At 41.7% G+C, this 24,559-nt stretch overlaps 1 protein-coding gene and 1 pseudogene across 3 annotated transcripts in view; one reads left to right on the forward strand and one right to left on the reverse strand.

The window, feature by feature from the left end:
* The first annotated feature begins 418 nt into the window (after positions 1-418).
* Positions 419-24,559, forward strand: part of USP12 (ubiquitin specific peptidase 12) — a 122,303-nt gene continuing 98,162 nt past the window's right edge. The window contains exon 1 of one of the 2 annotated variants that reach the window (XM_081083625.1): positions 419-751. In XM_081083625.1, the coding sequence (XP_080939751.1) occupies positions 704-751 (48 nt within the window). In that variant the 5' untranslated portion in view covers positions 419-703. The remainder of the gene's footprint in view (positions 752-24,559) is intronic. The other variant, XM_081083626.1, reaches the window with a different exon arrangement.
* LOC308512092 (large ribosomal subunit protein uL6-like) lies at positions 19,013-19,571 on the reverse strand (annotated as a pseudogene). Its single transcript has 2 exons — positions 19,191-19,571; positions 19,013-19,147 (listed from the first exon to the last, which is right to left on the reverse strand). The product of its transcript is annotated as a large ribosomal subunit protein uL6-like (transcript).

Consider the following 24,559-nt stretch of genomic DNA (forward strand, 5'->3'; position numbering starts at 1 on the left):
GCCCCATTTTCTGCTTCAGCAGTGAGAAATAGCTGTCCTCTCGCCCTCGGTGGAGGCTGCGGGTCAGTCCCTCTGGGATTTGCACACCCCTTCCCCACCCCAGCGACCCGCACCTCCCCAGCAGCCCTTAGCTGCACCTGGAGCTCGCGCGGACGGGAGCAGGCTCTAGGACCGCGAGGGACGCCGGCAGGAAGCGGCGCCAGGCCGAGCGCCGGGCGGGGCCGGCTCGGGAGTTCCCCCAGAGGCGCGCTCCGGGAGGGAGGGGCGTGCGCGGGGAAGTGGGCGGGGCTGCGCGCGAGGAGGTCCCGGCGCGCGGCGGGTGGGCGGGGCGCGCCGCTGGGCCGCGCAGCCGCGAAGCGGGCGGGGCTTTAGGGCCTCGGCGGAGCCCGCTTCCCAGCGCGCTGGGTGGGGTGCGTGTCGGGCAGCTTCGTGGGCAGGCGCGGACCCCGAGGCAGCGGCTGCGCCCTGTGCTGGGGAGGAGCCGGGGGCGGGCGGGCGGCCAGCAGGAGGGGGCCGGGGCCCGAGGTGGCAAGTGCCGGAGCGCCGGCGGCGACGACGGCAGCGTTGGCAGAGCAAGCTCGGTGCGTGGGTCCGTGGCGGATCGGGGTCCGCCCGCGGGCTGCGGTGCGAGAGGGCGGCCCGGCTCCCCTTCTCTCCCGCCCGCCGCCGCCGCTGTGATTGGGTGGAAGATGGCGCTGGGCGGATGGAAATCCTAATGACAGTCTCCAAATTCGCCTCCATCTGTACCATGGTAGGTGCGGCGCGGGGCGGCCCGGGACTTCTGGGGCGGGCTGGCGGCGGGACCCGTCCCCGCCCTCTGGCCGTCCGCGGGGCCCGGGTGGGGGTGCTGGGCAGCGGGGGCAGTTGGACGGCGGCGGGCGGGGAGCGCGGGGATTAGCGGCCCGGTGGACGGGGCGGCGCGAGGGTGACAGAGGGGGCGCCCGTGCCGGTCGTGGCGGGGGGCGGGCCCCGGTCTTCAGCGTCCTGGGGCTCAACTGCTGAAGGCTTCCCGAGGCGCGGGGGCCCGGCGGCGGGCGCACCCGGGCTGGAGCGCGGCCCCGGCCGGGGTCGGAGGTGGGAGGTCTCCGGCGCGCGCGCTCCGCGGCCGTCTGGCAGCGTGCGGAGCGGGGAGGTGGCCCTGCCGGCGGCGGGGGTCCGCGGGCGGGAAGGCGGGGTCTCATGCCTGCCCAGGAGAGGACGGAAGTCCAGTGCGGGTTCCCTCCCGGCGCCCCGGGAGGCCGAGTCCCCCCCGCCGGTGCTTAGGGGAAGGGGTGTGTGTGTATGAAGATGGAAACTTTAAATAAGTGCTGTGGAAATTTTCTCCATTACTGCTCTTTCGAGAGTAACGAGCTTTCCCTTACCCAACCTTGTGCCCAGGTGGCAGTCTTGTCTTTGGGAATCTACGTGAATGTTGCAAACCGCTTAAGCTTTCCTGTCGTTTGTTTACTTGAATATACTAGGGGCACATCTATGTGTGGCTTGATGTAGTTCTGTGCAGGGACTGACTGCAAAATTATGGTCTGTGTTCTCTTGGGGTTTCTAAATAGACTTGAAGGGCAAAGTGCTAATGCCTGTTGAAAAGTCCCAAGTGAAGCAAAACGTGGGTGCATGTAAATCTTGGTGATTTTTGTGCTTAGCCAGGAGGACCACAATTTCCCACCTGATGGGGCAAATTCGTTTCAAGCTTTTTATGAGCTTACATCTGAGAGTCATAATTATGGGCCACCACAGAAAAAAGTTACTCTTTTCAACGCGAGCCTGGTAATTATGTTTTAAAAGAATTTTGAAATCTTTCCTTGTGTTTTGTCTTACTAGCCTTTTTATAGGAGATCCCCAAACAATCTTCGATTTAAGGGTGGTATATTTTATATACTTTTTTTTTTAGAGGAGTGGTGAATCAGGTCCGCAAGATGCTTTAGAAGCAGATTCGATACTGCATGCTGATGAACAGTATTAAAAAATGGCTGAAATCAGGTGGGATTAAAATCTACAGCAGTGCTTTTCAACCTTTTCATCTCATTGCACACGTAAACTAATTACTAAAATTCTGTGGCACATCAAAAATATATTTTTTTGTTGGTCTGACAAAAAGATATACTTTTAATTCATTTACACTGATGGCTGTTGTTGTGGTGGCTGTTATCATTTTTTTAATTTGACAGTCTAAGGGAAAAGAGGTCAATGCCCCTGACTAAATAATTAGATATTGTGTGTTTTAAAAATTCTTGTGGCATACCGGTTGAAAATCATTGATCTACAGGATATCAGAAATCATGTTGAAGCATGAATCATTGGTGAATTCATTTCCTCAAATAGATATTTGTTTTTCTCACAATTTATATTTTAGGAGGTATTGATATTAAAGGAACTATATTAACATGATTTTTGAGGGTCATTTAGGTTATTTTTAGATATTCCAGTTATTCTATTTCAGAAGGAATATGATAATTAAGTCTTTGAGAGTGATAATCTTGCCAGATTGCTGAGCTACACAGATTTTTGGGTCATAGTTCATTATCAAAGTCTAGTTCTTCAGGAGTGATGTGTTACTCTTTACTAACCATTCATTTACTAAGGTATATTAGGTATACTAGTGCATTTGGCACCCACTAAGGGCTAGATACTGCTGAGTGTTAGGTAAAGAGCAGTGATCAAAACAGCCTCTGCTTTCATGGTGTTTACAATGTAGTTGAGGGAAACACACAATATTCAAATGAACATATTAGTAAATGTAAAATCTATATATATAAAAGGCTAAATTGATTCGCGCATGTGCGATACACATAAAACTCTCTGGTACCAGTTGCACATGTGTGTTTCCATCTGTCATTGTCGATGGCGAATTTGGTTGACACTTTTATTATAGAGAGGGCAAATAGTGATATTAAAATATTTCTTCTAATTAATTTCCTTTCAGTGTGCACAAATCCGTGCACCAGGCCACTAGTATACTATAATCAGATTAGGAAAATGAGGCACAGAGAGATTTGCCAAGTCAAACATGAGTAAGTGGGATTCTGATCTCAAGAATGTAGACTCTGAAGCTCTTCCTAGGGCTTCCACTCTGGGGCATTAATTGCATGTGGTGTGTGTGTATTGTTGGCAAATACAAAAACACCAGTGCCTGGCCAAATGAGAATGTTTCAAAAGTAATGTTAAAATTGTGTCTATATTTATATTTTGATGTGCTTCCAAAGTAATGCTAAATATCTCAAAGTAATTTGCAATTTTATCCTTTAAAGAAAACTGTAATTTACCTTCTGAGAATTTTAAAATTAATAATCAAGGAAAATGAAGATATTTACCCTTGTGCTTTTATAAATGCTATTTTTCTAGGCTTTGAACACTCTGCCTCCCCCCTTGTCTGGTGAATTCATAACTGTCTGTCAAGCAGATAGCCTTACTTGAATAATCGTACCCCTGTCTGTCGCTATCCTTCATCCCCCTCATATAACTTAACTGCATTTTTGTTATCGCAATAGCACTTATCATATGTAATGTGTTGTACATTTTCCTCTTATCTGCTTTTTAGATTGTGAAGGTTTAAGGGGAGGGGCTGTCATTTATTTCTGCCCTTTGGTGGAGCGCTAACTTTTGCATATAATAAAACAGTTTCCAGAGTCCTTTATACCTGAGCGAAGTGAGTTTGGTTAAACATGGATGAGATTGGAGGTGTGTGTGGAGTGGTGGAGAGAAGAGGGGCTGGACCTAAAGAGAATGATAGTTCTCAGAGAATCAGCAGCTGTGGAAACATTTATGATGAATTAAAATTTTATTCTATAAATAATAAAGTTCACATAATTTTTTCATTTGTCAACATAAGGTGCCTGGGCAAATTGGCAGCACCTTAATTGGGTTAAATAACTGTGTTAAAAGCAAATCTTTCAGATATGTCTTTTTTAGATCACTATTGTTCTGCTTACATGTGAAAATTAGTTTGCTTTTCTTGTTAGCCTGACTCAAATGAGTGGTTATGTTTAGATTGCCCTGAATAAATTTGCAAAGATATCTGTAGAAATGACTCTTGTTATTTGTCCGTGAAAAATACGTTTTCAGTATCACATGGTGTTATTTTGCCTCTGAAGTAGTTTTGAGACTTTCAGGGCCTGGCACAGAATAGCTATCCAATTTTTAATATTGTACTTAATAATGATGAAATAATGGGAAAAGTGGCCAAAACCATAGAGAGGCCTATGTTTTGAAATTGAGGTGGAAGTTCAAGAGCTGTTTTTGGTGGCCTAGGACTGGAGAGTGATAGTATGGATCCTGACTGTTAATCCTGACTAGCTCCCACTGTGATAATTATTGTCCCTTCCTATTCAGTGGTAGTAGGTGTCATGGTTGGGAAGGGATTGTTGGGGGAGGGATTGGATAAAAGGAGAAACTGCTGCAGCGGAAGGTAGGTAGATCATGAGGTGGCACTGGCCTGGCTGCTTGCTCACCTGCATCCATAGGGTGAGATAGGTCTGTTACAACGTGGTGTCAGTGAGGCCAAGGCCACAAGTTAGCTGCCCAGTGGATCTAACAGGTTTACCTTGAGCAAGCCTGTATCTAGCACAGCACCCTGCCCATGTTTAACTTTGAACTACTCCCAGGTGAAGCTGCTATTTGTCTTTTCTTCAGTCTCACTGGCATCATTCAGTAAGAGTAAGCTGTGTTGTGTGGTCATAGCACTCCAGAAAGAAAGGAAGGGAAGAAAAACCTCCAGGCTCATGCTTTGTTAAGGGGGTGGTTTGATAGTCACCTTTTTATGTAGTCAGAATATTACCCTATATAATCTATATAATAAAAGGCTAATATGCAAATAGACCGAATGGCGGAACAACCGAACAACCGGTCACTATGGCGTGCGCTGACCACCAGGGGGTGTGCGTGGAACATGACGGGCGTCAGCTGCAGCGGGATGGTGGAGCAGGTGAGCAGGGGTGCCAGACCAAGGTGGCACATAATTTGCTGTCATTGGGGCGAGCCTCTGGTGGTTACTGAAAATTCTTTGTTCCCGCGTGCCGTGGTCCCACCTGGCACTCACACCTGCTGCTGGCGCTGGAGCTGCCGCTCGCACCCACTGCCAGTGCCAGCCCTGCTCGCACCTGCAGAGGGTGCCAGAGTGGCTGCTCGCAACCGCTGCCAGTGCCCGGCGCTGGTCCTGATCGCTCGGCACCATCAGCAGGTGCGAGTGGTGGCTGCTGGTCCTGATAGCCCCTGAGGGCTTCTCCACCTCCCCCTGCTCTTCGGGGGCGATTGGGGCAGCAGCTGCTGCTTGCACCCACTGACAGCGCTGGCCCCGTTCGCACCCACTGTTGGTGCTGGCCTCAATAGCTCCACACTTTCAGCGGGTGCAAGCAGGGCTGGTGCTGTCAGCGCGTGGGAGCGGCGGCGGCGGGAGTGGGGCTGCTGGAGTGGGGCTGCTGGCGGACAGGGGACAGGGGGCCGCGGTGGGAGGGGCCAGGCAGGGGTGCGGAGGATGGGCCAAGACCCACCCCTGTGCCTAACGCAGCCTCACGGCCCACAGTTCCTTTCAAGGTTCACGAATTCATGCACTGGGCCCCTAGTATCCTATATAATAAAAGCCCAATATGCTAAGTGTATGACCGTTCAACCATTCAGCCAGTTGCTTTGATGTGCACTGACCACCAGGGGGCAGACACTCTGACTGGTAGGTTAGCTAGCTGCTGGGGTCCAGCCGATTGGGACTGAGTGAGACGGGCTGGATACTCCCTCGAGCACTCCTGCGGTACCCACCTCCACCCAGTTGGCCAACTTTCTGCGTCCCTCCTCAGCCCTGATCATGCACCAGTGGGGGTCCCTTGGCCTGGACTTCACCCTCTCAAAGTCCAGGACCCCTCGGGGGATGTCAGAGAACTGGTTCCAGCCAAGGGACCCCACCAGTGCATGAATTCATGCACCGGGCCACTAGTTAGATAATAAAATTCCTTATATTGTCCCAAGAAATAGGGCCAATGAAATTTTTTGTTAGTAAAATATTTAATTTTTATTAATATCTTATTAATAAAATAGTGCTTCAATGATAGGAACATTCAAAGTGAGTTGCCATTGTTTTACTAATTTTTGCTGTTTTTACGGTAAATATTAATTTAAGAGGGATGAAAACTTCAAAAGTAAGGAGTCTTCTATTATATACATATTGATTAAATACTGATAAGGAATGTTTGAGCATGTATTTGAGTAGGCTTAGTGGGGAGAACATTTAGCATAAATATTACAAATGTTTTATTTAAGCCTGCTGATATTTTGAATTTGGTTAAAATACATATTGGACATTAAAAATTTTACATTTTTATAGAAAATTTGGAAAATATTCTATAAGAAAGAGTTTGGAAATTCTTAAAGAAGCAAAAAAAAAAATAACTTATTTTACCTCTCAGAGCATATTTTGTCTTTTTTAGAAAACTTCATTGGGGGGTGGAGTGGAGGAAGGTAGGGGGCGGTAAAAAGCGTTGGAAAAAATAAAATAAAGATAAGTAAAACTTCATTGAGTTTATACCTAGATAAAATTTTGCTTTTTAGTTTGCCCCATAAATAATTGTCTTACTGGTTTTAAAATCTGTACAGTTTCAGAATTAGTGGAGAGTTAAATGTTATAAAATGATGATATAATAAAAAAGGCACAGTGATAGCCTACCGAGTCCTTCACAGGTTATTTCATGATTATTAGAGGACTAGAGGCCTGGTGCACAAAAATTTGTGCACTGGCTGTGGGAGGGTTGTCCCTCAGCCCCACTTGTGCCCTCTCACAGTCTGGGATCCCTTGGGAGATAACCACCTGCTGGCTTAGGCCCACTCCCTAGGTGCAGCCCCTGGTCGGGCTTAGAGCAGGGCTGATCGGGGAGTTGGGGCACTGCCCCCTGTCACGCACAGAGCAGGGCCCATCAGGCGGTTGCGATGCCACCCTCAATCACGCTCAGGGTAGGGCCGATTGGGTGGTTGGGGCGCCGCGCCCTGTCACACTCAAGGCAGGGTCGATGGCGAGGTTGGGGCGCCGCCCCCTGTCACCCACAGAGCAGGGCCAATCGGGGTTGGGGCGCTGCCCCCTGTTACACTCAGGGCAGGGCCGATGGGGAGGTTGCGGCTCCACCCCGTCACACACAGAGCAGGGCTGATGGGGGGGTTGGGGCACCGCACCCTGTCACACACAGAGCAGGGCTGATCAGGGGGTTGGGGAGCTCCCCCTTATCAGGCACAGAGCAGGGCCGATCAGGGGGTTGGGGCGCCTTCCCCTTTCATGAACAGAGCAGAGCGGATAGGGAGGTTGTGACCCCACCCTCTGTCACACACAAGAGCCGCAGGGTGATCAGGGGGTTTGGGCGCTGCCCCCTGTCACGCTGCTCCAGGGGCCAGGAGGCCTTGTGGCTCCGCTGATCCCGGTGCTGGGAGGCCTCATGGCTTTGCTGATCCCAGTGCTGGGAGGCCTCGCTGCTCTGCTGATCCTGATGCTGGGAGGCCTCACAGCTCTGCTGATCTCGGGTTCGGGAGGCCTCACGGCTCCGCTGATCCTGGTGCTGGAAGTAATATTACCCTTTTACTATATAGGATAGAGGCCTGGTGCACAGGTGGGGGCCTGATGGTTTGCCCTGAAGGGTGTCCTGGATCAGGGTGGGGGTCCCGCTTGGGTGCCTGGCCATCTTGGGTGAGGGGATGATGGCTGTTTGCAGCTGGTCACACCCCCTTCAGGGTAAGGGTCTCCACTGGGGTGCCTGGCTAGTCTGGGTGAGGGGCTGAGGGCCGTTTTCAGGCTGGCGGTTGACTGAAGCTCCCAACCTCTCCTTTTTTCCTTTTTTTTTTTTTTTAAATTCTGGTATTTATTTACCTTCTATGGCTGTCACTGGAGCTGAGAGCTGGCTTTAGCTGTGAGACCATCGGCTGCTAAAAGTAGGTTTCTGGGCTTTGTTTACTTTCTGTATTTGAAACTTTGTTGCAACTCCAGCTCTGAGATCCTGCTGACTGAAAGCAGGTTTCTGGGGTTTTGTTTAGCTTCTATATTTGTAACAATGTTTCTTAGAGAGCAGCTCAGAGCCCAGCAGTGGCAGGCGGGGAACGTTGGCTTCCTCCATCACTGAAGCAAGCAAGCCTCCTGTTCGCGTCAGTTGCCTGGCCGCCGGCCGCCTTCTTGGTTGGCAGTTAATTTGCATATCGCCCTGGGAAGGGTAGCTAAGTTATGGCTAATTACCATGTTTCTCTTTTATTAGATAGGATAAAATTATACAGGAAGTAGAAATTGAATTTTATAAGAGATGGTGGGTTTATTCTAATCTTAGGCATTTATTAGTTATTACAAAAAAAGGTATGACCACCAGGATTTGAAACTTTTAATATGCTTTAAATTTAGTTTTACGTATTTTATTTTTAAAATTTTATTTAAAAATTAAAATAATTTTAATGTTGACATTATTGCAGACTCCCCCCAATCTCTGCTTTCCCCACCTCCACCTATCCCCAATTCCCCCTCTCTTGGCTCTCACCACATTATTGTTCCTGTCCATTTGATATGCATATATGTTTTGTAGCTAATCCCTTCAACCTCTTTATCCAATTAAATACCATATTCAGTGATGTGCAATGTGTATAAATGCTCTGGTCTTCTTTTATATCATGTGGCTTTGTGTATCTGCTTGCTGGTGGTTTTCTCTTTCCACCTCTGGCTAATCTATCTATATATATAAAAGCCTAAATGACCGAATGACTGGTCCCTGTGATGCAGACTGACCACCAGGGGGCAGACGCTCAATGCAGGAGCTACCCCTGGTGGTCAGAGTGCTTCCACAGCCAACTTCCCGCGAACTCTTCCCCCACCGGCCAACCTCCCGCTGCCCCAATCTTCTTGATCGCCTGCCAGGCCAAGGGACCCCACCCATGCACGAATTCATGCACCCGGCCTCTAGTCTTTTCATAATAGATCTTAAAGTAGGTTAATTATCTAATTTATCATGAACCATGTAGCCACTCTCACCCAGACTTTATCACAACATGTGTTATCTTATTTAATTCTAGGCTTTTTACCAAGCTCCCAGAGATTGAGTTTACTTCCTTTTTATCTCAAGTTCTTTTTTCCTTTAAAGTCATATCTGTTCTTGCTCTCCTAAGAAACTTACTGTTTCAGGAGATTATTGAAGCATTTGTTTACTTAGGAATTAATCCCTCTCCAGAAACCTTTATTTTTCAGATTTAAATAATTTAATTTTGTTCTGATTTCCTTTTTAGTAGTTCAATTTCAGAAACTTTATATAGTATTTTATGTATCCTACAGCATGGCATATTAAAAAGAGCAGTTGAACCATAAGGTAAATTCTACTCCAGATTTTGACATTTAGATCTATATAGGAAAGTCTTTTAAAACTTTGAGTTGATTTTTCTCATTTGTAAAATAAAAGGATTGGACTAGACACTCTTTAATAAATATTCCTTATATGTTTGTTTCCTTCTAGATTTAAAACTCAGAACTCTATGATCTTTTGAGAGGTTAGAAATGATTATTGATATCTTCATCATCATTTTGGGAGCTCTAATCATGTTTTAGACAATGTGAGGAGTATGGAATTAGACATAGTTAAATATGAATTATGACTAGTTTCCCAGTTTTCTTTTTAATGTTATTAAATTTATAGAAAGTTACAATCCAAAGTAAATATATTTCTCTTCCTTTAAAAGCATTTAGTGGAGGTTAGTGATATCACCATTTTATTCATTATCAGGCTAATTCACATAGCTATTTACTCACTTTTGACATTTTTTTCTTTTCCAGTGCCATTAGAAAAGATTTTAAAAAAGAAAAAAGAAAGAAAAATAACAAAAATGAAAAAAGATTAGAATTGGTTCCCTTTTTTTCCAACCCTCATTTCCTTAGCCGTGAGTGAGATCTTGAACAAGTTACTTCTCTGTACTACAGTTTCTTGTCTTTAAATTGGGGTAAAATAATATCTTAGTTCATAAGGTTATAGAGTAGTCCCTGGGCCATGGTAATCACTGTGGTGGTGGTTATTATTGTTGTTATTATTACTATGATTATTCTAAATGGATTTGCTCCCCTCATGTGGTTAGAGGACTCATTGGCAGCACTAATTAACGTTAGCTCAAAAAATGCTAGTAACCAAAATTGAAATTTGTTTTATGAAATGCAGTTATTTCAGCCCATTTTCATAATAAGAAACATTAGTTTACTAGTAATATATGCCTCTGAGAAAAACACAAATTTTCTTTGAAGTTAAGTGGATTAGATTATGATATAAAATAAAAATATAGATCATCTTCAACTAAAGGACTTGTATGCATGCATATAAGCATAACCAGGGGACATAAGACATTGGGGGATAGGGGAGGCTAGGGGACTGTCTAGGGCGGGGGGATAAAATGGACACATATGTAATACCCTTTGTAATACTTTAAGCAATAAATTAAAAAAAATATATAGATCATCTTATCTCTGTGTTGAATAGTTTGTAGGAAGAGATTTTATTCTGTCAGGGGGTAAAACTGATCTAATTTGTGACATTCTTAAACATGTCTTACAAGTTTAGATAAGTTGGGAATACTACTTCTTTTTTTTTTTAAATATATTTTATTGATTTTTTACAGAGAGGAAGAGAGAGAGATAGAGAGTCAGAAACATCGATGAGAGAGAAACATCGACCAGCCGCCTCCTGCACATCCCCCACCGGGGATGTGCCCGCAACCCAGGTACATGCCCTTGACCGGAATCGAACCTGGGACCTTTCAGTCCGCAGGCCGACGCTCTATCCACTGAGCCAAACCGGTTTCGGCGGGAATACTACTTTTAAAATAAAACCTTAACATATCCTATATAATAAAAAGGTAATATGCAAATTAACCATCAGGCACTTACACAAGATGGCCGGCAGGAGAGGGCAGTTGTGGGCAATCAGGCCAGCAGGGGAGGGCAGTTGTGGCAATCGGGCCGGCAGGGGAGTGGTTAGGGGGTGATCAGGCCGGCAGGGGAGTGGTTAGGGGGTGATCAGGCTGGCAGGCAGAAGCGGTTAGGGGCAATCAGGCAGGCAGGCAGGCGAGTGGTTGGTAAACCGGCAGTTGGACATCCCATGAGGGGTCCCAGATTGGAGAGGGTGCAGGCTGGGCTGAGGGATAACATCCCCCCCCCCCCCCAGTGCATGAATTTCATGCACCAGGCCTTTAGTATATATATATTTTTATATATTTTATTGATTTTTTACAGAGAGGAGTGGAGAGGGCTAGAGAGTTAAAAACATTGATGAGAGAGAAACATCAATCAACTGCCTCCTTCACACTCCCTCCTGGGGATGTGCCCACAACCAAGATATATACCCTTGACCGCAGTCAAACCTGGGACCCTTCAGTCCACAGGCCGATACTCTATCCACTGAGCCAAACTGGTTCAGGCAACCTTACCATATTTGTTATACTAAAGAAAAGCACAACTTTTTTGTCATTAGAATGAGGTATATGTCTGATAAAAGTCAGCTTCAGGCCTTAGTTCCTTTCAGAATTTTCTCTGTTTACTGGGGCCATATTATTGGACTTAATTCCCTCTTGCCTTTGTCCTTTACTCTTGTTGGCCTACAGTGCAGTTACCCAACTTGCTTTTAGACATCTTGTCTACTAGTAAAATCTGTTCTCCCTATCTTGTGAACTGGAAGAGGATTATTTAAGTATCTGTAAAGTACTTTAAGGTGTTGGAAGAAAAGGGTAAATGCTAGCGATTATGAAGAGTTATGGGCTGCTGAACTAAAAACTCATACCCAGGATTGTTGAAAATATCTATTTATAAGATTTGATCATTTAAAATCTCGTGCACAAAATTTGTATTATAAGGAGATGAAAGAGACAGTTTATATACATAATTTATTTTGGAAGAAAAACTATTAAGTCTTAGACTGTTTTCACAGAAGTACCCAATGAAGAATTGTATGATAGTGTAAAGTACAGAATCCTATATAATAAAAGCCTAATATGCTAAGTGGCCGGTTGACTGGTTGGCTGTTCAACCAATCAAAGCATAATATGCTAATGATATGCTAAGGCTGCTCAACCGCTTGCTATGGTGTGCGCTGACCACTAGGGGGCAGATGCTCCAACTGGTAGGTTAGCTTGCTGCTGGGGTCCGGCTGATCGGGACTGAGCGAGATGGGCTGGACATGCCCTGGAGCCATCTCACGGTCCCTCCCTAGCTGGCAAACCTCCCATGTCTCTCCCCAGCCCCAATTGTGCACCGGTGGGGTCCCTTGGCCTGGCCTGTGCCCTCTTGCAGTCCGAGACCCCTCGGGGGATGTCGGAGAGCCAGTTTTGGCCCGATCCTGCAGGCCAGGCCGAGGGACCCCACTGGTGTATGAATTGTGCACCAGTCCTCTAGTATTTAATAGAGAACATGATTGAGTGAGATTCTGTAGTTCCTCATAATCCAGTATGTTCACTGGTTGTGTTTTTCTGTTGCTTCTCTGTAAGAAAGACTATTAGCTTTTTCTAAAAATTGTGTTGTGACTACAGAGTGATGTATAAACTTGCTTAGCATCTCTGTTTCTAGTAATCCACATGTCTAAAGCTGCAAACCTATAACAATTTATTTCCAGCTTAAAATAAGTGGTATTGATTTCAGTGACAACTGACAGAAATTCTTAATGAAATACTTTATAGGTCCAGGAACCATCTATATACATTTCCTATTTGTGAATAGTGTTTAAGTAATGGGATATTTTAGTGGTGTCTGAGTATTGTTTCATTCGGTTTTATTTTTGAGCCCTACTGAGCCTTCTGCCTGATGGTGAATAACTGTTTTTCATGGGATGAGGGGCAGGATTTTTTTTTTTTTAAACCAATAGTGACTTTTTTTTTTTTTTAAGAATACCTTTTCTTTAGTAAGTACTTACTGGAAGAAAATGGAGCCCTACATTATATTAGGGTATATGTGGGTTCTGAGAATACAGGGATGGCTATGATAACTCTGGTTTTATGGAGCTCCCTATTTTGCGTGTCCTGCATGGGGTATCATTTTGCTGAGAATGTAATCTAATCATCTTGGCCTCTGGGCAGCCAGGAGGTATCTAGGTTGACCAAAGACTCTTGACCAGTCACATCCAGGTGAGAAGAGTCTTATCTGTATAGTCTTGTGGGCTCTACAGCTCTTTTCTATGTGTTCCATGATGAGGAAAAATTTGGAGGGAGGGGAGACATATAGTACTAATGAATATAATGAAATGGTTTTCTTCCTGTTAGTGTAATAAGTGTATGTGGAAGAGAAAGTGGTTACTTTTTTTCTGGGAGAGTTAAAAGGGTTTCCAGGGAAAAAAACTGAATAGACTAACTTTATGAAATGAAGTCATCTATTGTATGGACAGGAGGAGATGGAATTTCAGATGTGAGCAAAGGTATAGAATCATGGAGTAACGTGTTATTTTTAGATTCTATAGCTGGATTGGCATGGAAGGGGTTTTGGGAGAAATAGGCTGGAGAGGAGGAATGGGCCAAATCAAGAAGTCCCAAGAAAGTTTACCAACTCTTGACTCTCATTAAAATATCAATAAAACATGTATTTAGCTGTAGGAAATGTAAGTTCAGAGGAAAGTTGTGGGGATAAAGAAATAATGGAATTGCTAAAAATATGTTGGTAACTTTCATTACATTGATTGTTAAAAAGTTACTTATATCAAAAAAAGAAAAAAGCTAAAATGATGACCATAACAAGATGGGTGAAGTAGGAGGACTATTCAGTGGGTAGTTAAAACCTATTAAAGGTCTTGTTGCCCAAAAGCCCTAATATTAGAAAGCTTAAATCTATGTATATATGTTAAAAGTAAAGGATAAATACACACTACACTAAGCATGTCAAACTCAAAGGCTAACAGAGGCCAAATAAGGTTTAAGTTTAGGTGGGCCACAAAAAACAAAAGCTTCAATTTTCATAGAAAAGTAGGTTTATTTCGATAGAGACATGCTGAATAGAAAGGGCTGAAATAAATGAGTAATCGTTAACATAAAATAATAGAACATTTTAATAAAAATTAATATTTTTTTGAACATTAACTTACCAGACACTGAATAAGTGCACAAATTAATAAGCATAACGCAAATAAACCTATTTTTCTTCTTCTCTGAAAGCGAAATAGTTCCTGTTGCGCACACCAAACAAGTCAGTCCAAGATTAATGACGTGGCAATCGGCTATTAAAATATTCGCTGCTAGTATTAGTGGAAAGAAATGGTGCACCTGCACGTAAGGCACATAGGGAAATGAATGCAATACAATTATAGTAATCAGTCATTAGTGAACGTTGTAGTTTGTTATTAATAATTATGTATAACAGAATATTGTAAAAATTAAATTATGAAATTTTTATTAAAATGTTTCTTACATACCGTTATATTGGATGGACTGCAAAAATATCCGTTGTGGGCCGCGAGTTTGACATGTTTGCACTACATGATAAATGGATATTTTTGCTTCAAACCAGCAGAAACTTAAACTTATCATTCAAACTTTGAGGGCAGGAAAATAGGAAAAACAAGATGAAAAAGGAGAGGATAAAAATAGAAAACCAAAATAATTTGGAAGGAATAAGCTTTATTTTATTAATTATAGTAAGTCAAAATGGGTCAAATTTATCTGTACTATATTAATAGAACTATCAGATTGATAAAAAAGCAAAATATTGCTTAACAAGAAACCTGCCTAAAACAAAAGGATGCTGTATATATAACAACACAATACAGTTATCTCACCTAAGAAAATGAAAAATACTGTACATATGTATATTACTTTTTGAGATATTTCAAAAGCACTTAGTCCCTTTTGTTTGTTAGTCTCATAATCTTTTTCTCATGTCTGTCATCGCCATGATCCATTTAGAGCTAGGGAAGCTCAGGTAATAGCCCACTTTCACAGATTGGAAAAAAAGTTCCATTAACCATAAATTCCTAACACATTAGATTAAAAAAGAAGTAATCCTAAACTTAGCTTCATTAATGACCAGAGCATCTTAAGACCAGGATCACTAAAATACTTATTTTCAAACCTTTAAATGACTACGTAAGTGACAAAGGTAACTTGTGAGTCCTGTTATAACTTCCACAGTTCATAGTATCTTAATGTACCTCTATCCTTTCCTAATGTGGACCAGGAATTCTGCCAATAATCTATATACATAAAAGGCTAATATGTAAAGTGTCCCCTTGGGAGTTCGACTGGGAGCCTGGGAGTTCGATCGCTTGTTATGACGTACGCTGACCACCAGAATGAAGGAAGGCCCCAATTGGCCCTGATCGCCGGCCAGGCCTAGGGACCCTATCTGTGCACAAATTTTGCGCACTGGGTCTCTAGTAATCATATAAGAATGGTTTTAATTTATATGTGCAGTACAAAAGACTTTCACATGCATTCTCTCATTTCATCTAATGTGGAAATTATTATTCCACTTCATAGTAGAAATCAGGTACCTGGTCTAGCCAAGTACAAATAATTAGTAAGTGAAGTAACTTTGTGTGACTCAAAGCCACACAAACACACAGAAAGCTTAGAAGTTAGGAAGAAAATAAAATCTCCATATTTTTTTGTATAAAATGGAAGAAAAAAAAACAATAAAAGCTGCAACACATTGGCTTGTAGATGTTTTCATGAATTTGGGAGTAAAGAAATGCGGACCTCATCTCTAGTGGATGTGTGGTTGCCTTTGCTCAGGTCACTGCTCCTTCCCGGCATTTCGTGGCCCTGCCCTTTGAGTGGTTTTTGCTTCCTTGTGTACTTAAAGCCTTTTTTCTGCTTGTTGCACTTTTCTACCCCAGACATTAGTTGCTTTAATTACTAACCATCTTTTTTCACTCCTGGAACCGAGTTGTAGTTATTACGCCGTTTTAGTGCTAAGAGCCTGGCTTTATTGTGATGTTTTTTTGCTATTCTGTGTTAATGATGACTTGGGTCTTCTTAGCAGACTTTGTACAGTTAAATGTGACTTCTGTAATTTCAGCTTTCTCAAGGATCTTATATAGAGATCTGACATTTATTGAGTGCCTGCTTTGTGCATTTGTGAGGTACTTTACAAATTGATATCTCAAAAATTAAGTTGTAGAAGGGTTTGGAGTTAGGTAAATTTGTAGATGATAAATGTAGAGTGGATTATTACAGAGAATTCAGATATTTGAGGACATTTTTGGTTGACATCAAAGTTAATAAGACCCTCTGTAAATGTTGCATGACTGGAACAAAGAGAAGGCTGAATGAATAAATGTGGCTCAGTAGAGAAATGAAATTCAATGATGGAACATTTGTAAAACCTCCAGAATTATATGTCTGGCAGACATGATATGGTTGGTAAATGTTATATTATTTTCCTTCTGTCATTTTGCAAACTCTATGTTTAATACTGCCTCTGAAATATAATAACATGGTTGCTATTAGAAGTGGAGTGCTAGATATGCCTTTATAGTTCAGCAATTAATGAATTGCTTTGAATTATCAAATTGAGGACTTGAAATATCAGCGTTATTTACAACTAGTGGCCCAGTGCATGGATTTGTGCACATTGAAAGGAAATTAATTAGAAATATTTTAATATCGCTATTCGTCCTTTCTCTGTAATAGAAGTGTCAACCAAATTCACAATCAACAATGACAGATCAAAACACACGCATGTGGTTGGCGCCAGTGAGAGCTTTATATGTATCATGCATGTGCCAGTCAACTTAGCCTTTTATAGATATAGAATAAACTTGCTTAATTAGACCTGCTTTCTGATTTAGCTAAACTTTTTCCAGCCAGCCCAGTGAAGCACCCGAACTTCTCTTTCAGGTAATTGTCAGCAACACAGCAGTAAATATCAACACGAAGCAGATTATTATTGTAAATCTCGCAGGGAGAACAAAGGGTGAAATATTTAACTGCAGCAGTGTTTGACTATATTCTGTGCAGTGAGAAAACCTGAAGTCATTTTCGAGGTCCACCATTTCTTACTTCTTTTCAGTCGGGTCAAGTTTCTAAACTTTCTAAATCTCCATTTTCTAGCTAATGAAAAGAAAATACAGGACTCTACCGAGTCTCCTTTCTACCTACTCCAGGACTTCTGTGAGGATCAAATGAGATGAGGCATGGGAAAATGCTTCACAGACATTTGGTTAAAGTGTAAAATGTTTGCACCTGGCTGTAAAGCAAGTTGTGTTCCTGGGCTGAAGAAACTCCAAGGAGGCTGGTCACTAGGGAGAGGAAGCCGGGCGTTGCTATGTGACGTCATTACCCGGTGCCCACAGTGACCGTTTCCAGGCTGGGCTGGGCTGTGGGCCGCATTTTGTGCCATGGGGTTTCAGCAGCATTGGCTGCGATTTGGTGGGCTGTTGCTCCGGGGTGGTGGTGGGACCTGTGTCCTACTTGGGGGAAGCCGAGTGTTGCTTTGTTGGCGCCAGGTCTGCAGTGCCATTTCTTTGTAAAATGGCCAGTGTGCGTCATGGCAGCTCCTGCGTTGAGCGTCTGCCCCTGGTGGTCAGTGAGCATCATAGCGACTGATCGGACGGTCAGAGGGACACTTATCATATTAGCCTTTTATATATATAGATCGCTAAGATCTGGAAACAGCCCAAGTGCCCATCAGTAGATGGATGGATAAAAAATCTGTGGTACATTTACGCAATGGAATACTATGCAGCTGTAAAAAAGAAGGCTTTCTTAACTTTTGCAACAGCATGGAGGGACCTGGAGAGTATTATGTTAAGTGAAATAAGCCAGTCAGAGAAAGACAAGTATCACATGATCTCACTTTTACGTGAAATCTAACGAACAAGATAATCTTACAAACAAAATAAATTCAGAGACATGGAAACATGCAACAGACTGAGGATTCTCGGAGGGAAGGCGGGAGTGGGGTGGGCTGGGGTGCAGGGAAGAGATCAACCAAAGAACTTATACGCATAACCCATGGACAAGATAATAGTGGGGGGAAGGCCTGGGGAAGGGACAGGAGTGGGGAGGGAGAGGATCAATGGGGCGGAAAAAAGGGACATCTTTAATACATTCAACAATAAAGATAAATTTTAAAAAATAAATAAAACACTATTTTCCTACAAAAAATGAATTAAATCACTCAGGTTTAACTGCATGTATTGTTAAAAAATAATACAACATCTGATTACCTTTTGGAAACAGTTTCTTTGAATTCTACATTTTAAAAAAGTTAAAAAAATCAACCACTTATTTTTCTAAAAGTACAAAATTATGGGAAGTAAGAAAAATCCTCCTACTACAAAGACTTTTAAAGAATGAATTGCTTGTTAAGAGTTTGTATGTATGTGTTTGTGTGGTTAGACATTTCCTGTGTATAATGCAAACTTGATGTTATGGGTTTGCTATTCCTCCTACCCCCAAATAAAATCTGCAAATTTATTGGCAACTTACTCTTTCACTTAATGTGTCATGGACATTTTCCTTTGTCGTTATGCTGCTTCATTCTAGGTCAGACTGGGCTCATTTTAATTCTCTATTATCTTTAGTATCTATCATATTAGGAAGGTTTGATTATGTAATACTGTTTCATTTTCATAAACATCAATTGTATTAATTTCCCAGGGCTCCAAAACAAAGTAGCAAAAACTGTGTAGTTTAAAATAACAGAAGTTTATTGTCTCACAATTCTGGAGTCCAGAAGTTCAAAATGAAGGAGTTGGCAGAGTTAGTTCCTTTGAAGGTCCTCTAAGAAGAGTCTGTTCTCTCCCTTTCTCCTAGCTTCTGGTGGTTTGCTAGCAATCTTAGGCATTTAGATGTATCACTCCATCTTCTGCCTCTGTTGTGTCTCTTTGGATTTACATTGTTTTCTGTCTGTGCATGTCTGTCTCTGTGTCCAAATTTCCTCCTTTTTTAAGGACCCCTCTCCCTCTCCCAATCAATACATGGCTTTTACTGCATCTTTTAAATATTGCAAATGAATCTAAGGAATCATTCAACATCTTGCTGTTTCTATAGCTGGACAACATGTCTTCTTTTTTTTTTTTGACAACTTATATCTTATTCATGAGCCTACTGAACTAATATTTTTTCAGAAACAATAGGAACTATCTCCAAATTTCCTGATATCCTTGTTTCGGCAGCTGAATTTGATACAAGTTCAATGTCATTTCCTTCAAAAATCCACTCAACTTTCTGGGCTTGATATATGTTAAGTGAAATATATCTGGGCTTGATATATATTATGTTGAACAAGCAACATATGATACATGTTAAGTTGAACAAGCAACACCTGAACTCTGTGGATGTATTTTTCGCCCAATTTCTGATTTCAACAAGCGAACAATGGCTTTGATGGGGAAGTGAGCATACACGGATCTCATCTTGTAATGAAAGCTCCATGGAACACCCTTGATTATGTTTTGTACATGACTGCAGATAGTGCAAATGGTGGCCCTTTCTTTCCTTTTTCCCCACCATTGGTTAACCGGAGCCTCTTTCTTTCCAAGGAGACTGAGTTCTACATTGATGTGGTTGAAGTCCCCCCACAGGGTCCCTCTGGGGCCCTTCCCAATAACTGTATGTCCCTTCAGAGTGATATTGATATTGTCTGAGATGTCCACAGTCTGATTGCTGAGAATGGTCTTCATTCTTGCAGTAGATGTGGCAAAGTGAGCTGAAGACCCTTTTTTTTTTAAAAATATATTTTATTGATTTTTTACAGAGAGGAAGGGAGAGAGAGAGTTAGAAACATCGATGAGAGAGAAACATCGATCAGCTGCCTCCTGCACATCTCCTCCTGGGGATATGCCCGCAACCCAGATACATGCCCTTGACCGGAATCGAACCTGGGACCTTTCAGTCCGCAGGCTGACGCTCTATCCACTGAGCCAAACCGGTTTCGGCGAGCTGAAGACCCTTTACATAGGGCCCAGCATGACCTTTTAACTTGATTACTGTTTCCAAATAATTGAGGTTCTGGGGGTTAGGACTTCAAATATCTTTACAAGTCATCCCATCACATCAATGGAGCAATCAGGTCCATTTTTACAATCAGTATCAATTAATGTTCAGTAAATAGGGATCTGTACCAGACACTAGATATGCAAAGGTTTTTCAGTTTTTGTCCTTAAAGGCAATCTATTTGGAAAGACCAGGCTTGTACATAACAAAGTGAGCAGTGAGTGAGGCAGACTTGATAGCTAAGTGTTAATGATGCTTACATGGAAGACAGGATGACACTTGGAAGTCTGGGCCCATTGGAGAAGAGGGCTTTTGGGAGTGGTGGAGAGGGAGCTGGGTGGGATTTGAAAAGTATTTTATGGAAGATGAAGAAGGGGAAAGGGTTTTGGAGAGGAGGTGAGATTGCGAATGAAACAACTAGCAAATATTTAAGAGTTTAGTTATTAAAATTGCTTATGTAGTTTAATGTCTCAGTAATGTTTGTCCTCAGACTTTGTGCTTCCTCAGGAAGAAAGGATGGGAAAGGGTTACTTGGGATATTTCTTATTCAAAGTGGAAAGATAGGGAGATTCTTGTAGGATGTGAGATTTTTCATGTTTAAAGATAATTATTAGAAGAAATTCTAACTTTAGGATTGCCAGCTCTCAAATGATTTTTGTTTTGCAGTTATTAAACAACTTTCATCATTAGATTTGATAGCTCAGTAAATTTAAGAGAAGTAGATTGAAACAAAAACCTGGACATTTAGGAATTTTATTTTTCACATTTTGCTTATGAGTTTAGAGGAAAATCAAGAGAATAGGGAAGATTAAGAAGAGACATGCTAAAGAGAAGAACCAGTAAATCTATTCAGTACTGTGCTAGGTGAATTGGGCACAAGAGCAGTTTCTTTCTTTTTTAAAAATATGTTTTTATTGATTTTAGAGAAAGAAGGAGGGAGAGGGTTGTGAGAGAGAAACATCCATTGACTGCCTTCTGCCCCTGTGCTCCAACCAGTGAGTGCATGGGGCAATCCTCACAACTGAGCCATACTGGCCAGAGCACAAGAGCAGTTTCTTTTTTTTCTTTTTAAATATATTTTATTGATTTTTTACAGAGAAGAAGGGAGAGGGATAGAAAGTCAGAAACATCGATGAGAGAGATTGATCAGCTGCCTCCTGCACGCCCCCCAGTGGGGACGTGCCTGCAACCAAGGTACATGCCCTTGACCGGAATCGAACCCGGGACCCTTGAGTCCGCAGGCCGACGCTCTATCCACTGAGCCAAACCGGTTCGGCAAGAGCAGTTTCTTAAAGAAGATTTGGTCTTACTGGGGAGATGAGACTTAAATTCATGGCATTGAAATATCAGAAAAGTGGGTATATGAGCTTTGCAAGGATTGTCTCTAGAAAGGGGAAGGTTGTCTGTTGAATCCTCAAACATAAAAATTGTAACTCTACTGTACCAGTTAACAGATTGTAGTACAACTTTCTGCTCTTACACAGGTGAGTTATTCACTCTTGCCATTTTCATTTTTGTAGTAGTTTATTGTTACTAGATTTTACAGAAATTATTTTATTTGAAACAACACAATAGTTATATGCTGTCACTTTATATATTTACACGAATATATGTCCATTTTATCTACACAACTATCATTTATATTGGAGACTATAAAAGTGAACTTGAGGTTTGAATACTATAAGCTCCCCCCCCTTTTTGTGGCATTTTTATTCATATTACACGTGCTAATGTTAGAAAACAAGCAATACATTGTTGTAATTAGTAATTTACCATCTCTATTTCCTAAGCCCAATACAGCTTTGTTCTTAATCATCTCATGTGTTGTTATCAGTAAATATGTTACATATAAATTACATTTATATATGTTATAGGCTGAGTAATACCTTATATACACACATATAATGTTGCACAGTTTCTTTTTAAATTGGTTAAGAGAGGAAAGAAGGGGAAAAAGTATTGATAGTGTTCTTTTTAGGGAAATAATTATCATTACAGGTTCTCTTTTAGTTGTTGTTCAAATGGACTTGAATTACTGCCGAGATCACCTGCTTTCAGCCTGAATAACCTTCTTTAGTATTTCTTATAAGATGTGTCTGCTAGCAAAAAAATTGTCAGGTGTTTTATTTTATTTTATTTTATTTTATTTTATTTATTTCACATTTAGTTTGAAAGCTTTCATGGATTTAGTATTCTTGGTTGACAGTTTTTTTTCTGTGAGTACTTAGAATTGTTACCCCACTTCCTTTAACTGCATTATTTCTGCTGAGAAGTCAGTTATTGGTAGTCCCTTATAAGTGACTTACCCTTTCTTTCTTGTTGCTTCAAGGTTTTCTATTTGTTTTTGATGTTCAGCATTTTTATTATCATGTGTCTGTTTGTGGGTCTCTTTGTTCTCATCACATATATTAAATTCTAGCTTATGTTAAACCTATACCTTTTAGTTCGAAGTATTGTTTTTGTTTTGACATTTCAGTTATAGCATAATATATCAACTTTATACGTTAGAATGATTACATTAATTTAGATTTGTTATGTCTTAACTGAAAATATATTACTATAGTTAAATATTACAAACATTTTCATAGAAGCCATTCATAAGAAAATTGGAATCAAACTAAAATGAAATAACAGTACAAATTCCTTACATAAGTTATACTAGTATATTGTACCTGCAGATTAGTAGTTGTGCTATACAGTTCACCCTTGAACAACACTGGTTTGAACTGTGCTGCCTCACTTACATGCACATTTTTTTTAATAACTACCTAAGCAGCCCTCCCTATTTCTAGGTTTCACATCTCTGAATTCTACCAACTGTGGATTAAAACCAGTATTCTAAGTCCGTGGTTGGGAATCTGAGGATGTGGAGGCTGACTATATGCGTTGTTCTGTGCCATCTATATATATATATAGAAGCCTAAGTGACCAGCCTACCGGTGGACTGACTGACTGGTAGCTATTTTGCGCACTGACCACCAGGGGGCAAATGCTCAATGCAGAAGCTTCCCCCTGGTGGTCAGTGCACTCCCACAAGGGGAGCGCCGCTCAGCCAGAAGCCGGGCTCACGGCTCATGGGGACGGTGCCTACGGTGCCTAAGCCGTCAGTTGGATATCCCCCGAGGGCTCCCGGACTGCAAGAGGGCACAGGCCGGGCTGAGGGGCCTCCTCCCCCCTCCTTGAGTGCATGAATCTCGTGCACTGGGCCTCTAGTTTTATATAAGGGACTTGACTATCCACGGATTTGGGTATCCAGGGTGGATCCTGGAACCAATTTCCTGTGGACACAGAAGGACAAGTGTAGTTACGTTTTTGGGGAGTCAAAAGTTATATGTGGGTTTATTCTACAAACAAAATTGTTCACTGCTAGCTCTTTTAAAAGGCAGTCAACATGAGGCTGTTTAGCTGCATAGAGTTTATAGGATGGTGTATTAGTTTCCTAAGGGCTTATGAAACAAGTACTACAAACTAGGTGGCTTAGAACAAGGGAAATTTATTGTCGTACAGTTCTGGAGGCCAGAAGTCCAAATTCAAGGTGTTGGCAGGGCTATGCCCTCTCTGAATGTACTAAAGAGAGATCTATTCTAGGCTTCTCTCCCAGCTTCTAATAGCCTCAGGGATTCCTTGGCTTGTAGATGACCATCTTTCCTTGTATCTTTTCACATTGTCTCTCCTTTGTGTCTGTGTCTAAATTATCCCTTTTTATAAGGACACCACTCATTAGATTAGGGCTCACCTTAATATCCACATTTTAAATTCATAATTTCTGTGAAGACCCTATTTCTAAATAAGGTCACATTCTGAGCTACTGAGAGTTATAACTTCAGTATATCCTTTTTTTAGGGGATGGGCACAGTTCAACCCACACCAGATGGTAGGTTAAAGAAATATTGTCATCTTAAGTCCTTTCAGAAACAAGGTAAGGACCTAAGGTACTGTACTTTTTAAAGGGGAGTAGCAATTGGTTAGTTTAGTTATCTTTTTAACTAGTTTCTATAACCTCACTTATAAGTCAGTATCAGACCTCCACAGTGATGGAATTTATACTTAATTTTATATTAATCTAATAATGGCTGACATTTTCCAGTAGTTAACTAATTGATTGATTTTTTCCCCTCTTTTCCATCTTTGTACCTGCTCAGTCCCCTCCCTACCTCTACCCTCCAACCTTTTACAACAATGTAATTTTCTTTTTTTTACTTACATGGGTACTTAATAAGAAATTTAATTGTTTATTGGTTATAAAAGGAATATATGTTTGAAATGGATAGAAATGTGTAAAAGATACTAAAAGTCAACTATAATACATTAGTTACTAGTAATTGATAACATGTTTGTGTATGTTATCCTGGCCTTTAGAATATATGGCAAACATTTTTAAAACAAAATTTGGGTCATTACTAGTAAATACCCTTTTAACTGTTCTGTGGGTGATTGAATTAGTTATTAATGTTAGTGCTCTCAACAGATTTTTTTCCCCCGTCCTATCTCCTTTTATTCTGTAACCTCTTGAGGGCCAATTTATTTTCATTGTTTCTCATTTTATTTATTGATAACAAAAGTTTGATGTTACAGGTTTATAGAGTTTTGGAGTTAAAAGGGACCTTAGGACAACTAGCCCTTTAAAGTGATAAGTACTGTAGGGGAACTAATCTAAGATCATGATATTTCACAG

This window comes from Myotis nattereri (genome assembly GCF_964212035.1).
Source record: "Myotis nattereri genome assembly, chromosome: 2".
Taxonomy (NCBI): Eukaryota; Metazoa; Chordata; class Mammalia; order Chiroptera; family Vespertilionidae; genus Myotis; species Myotis nattereri.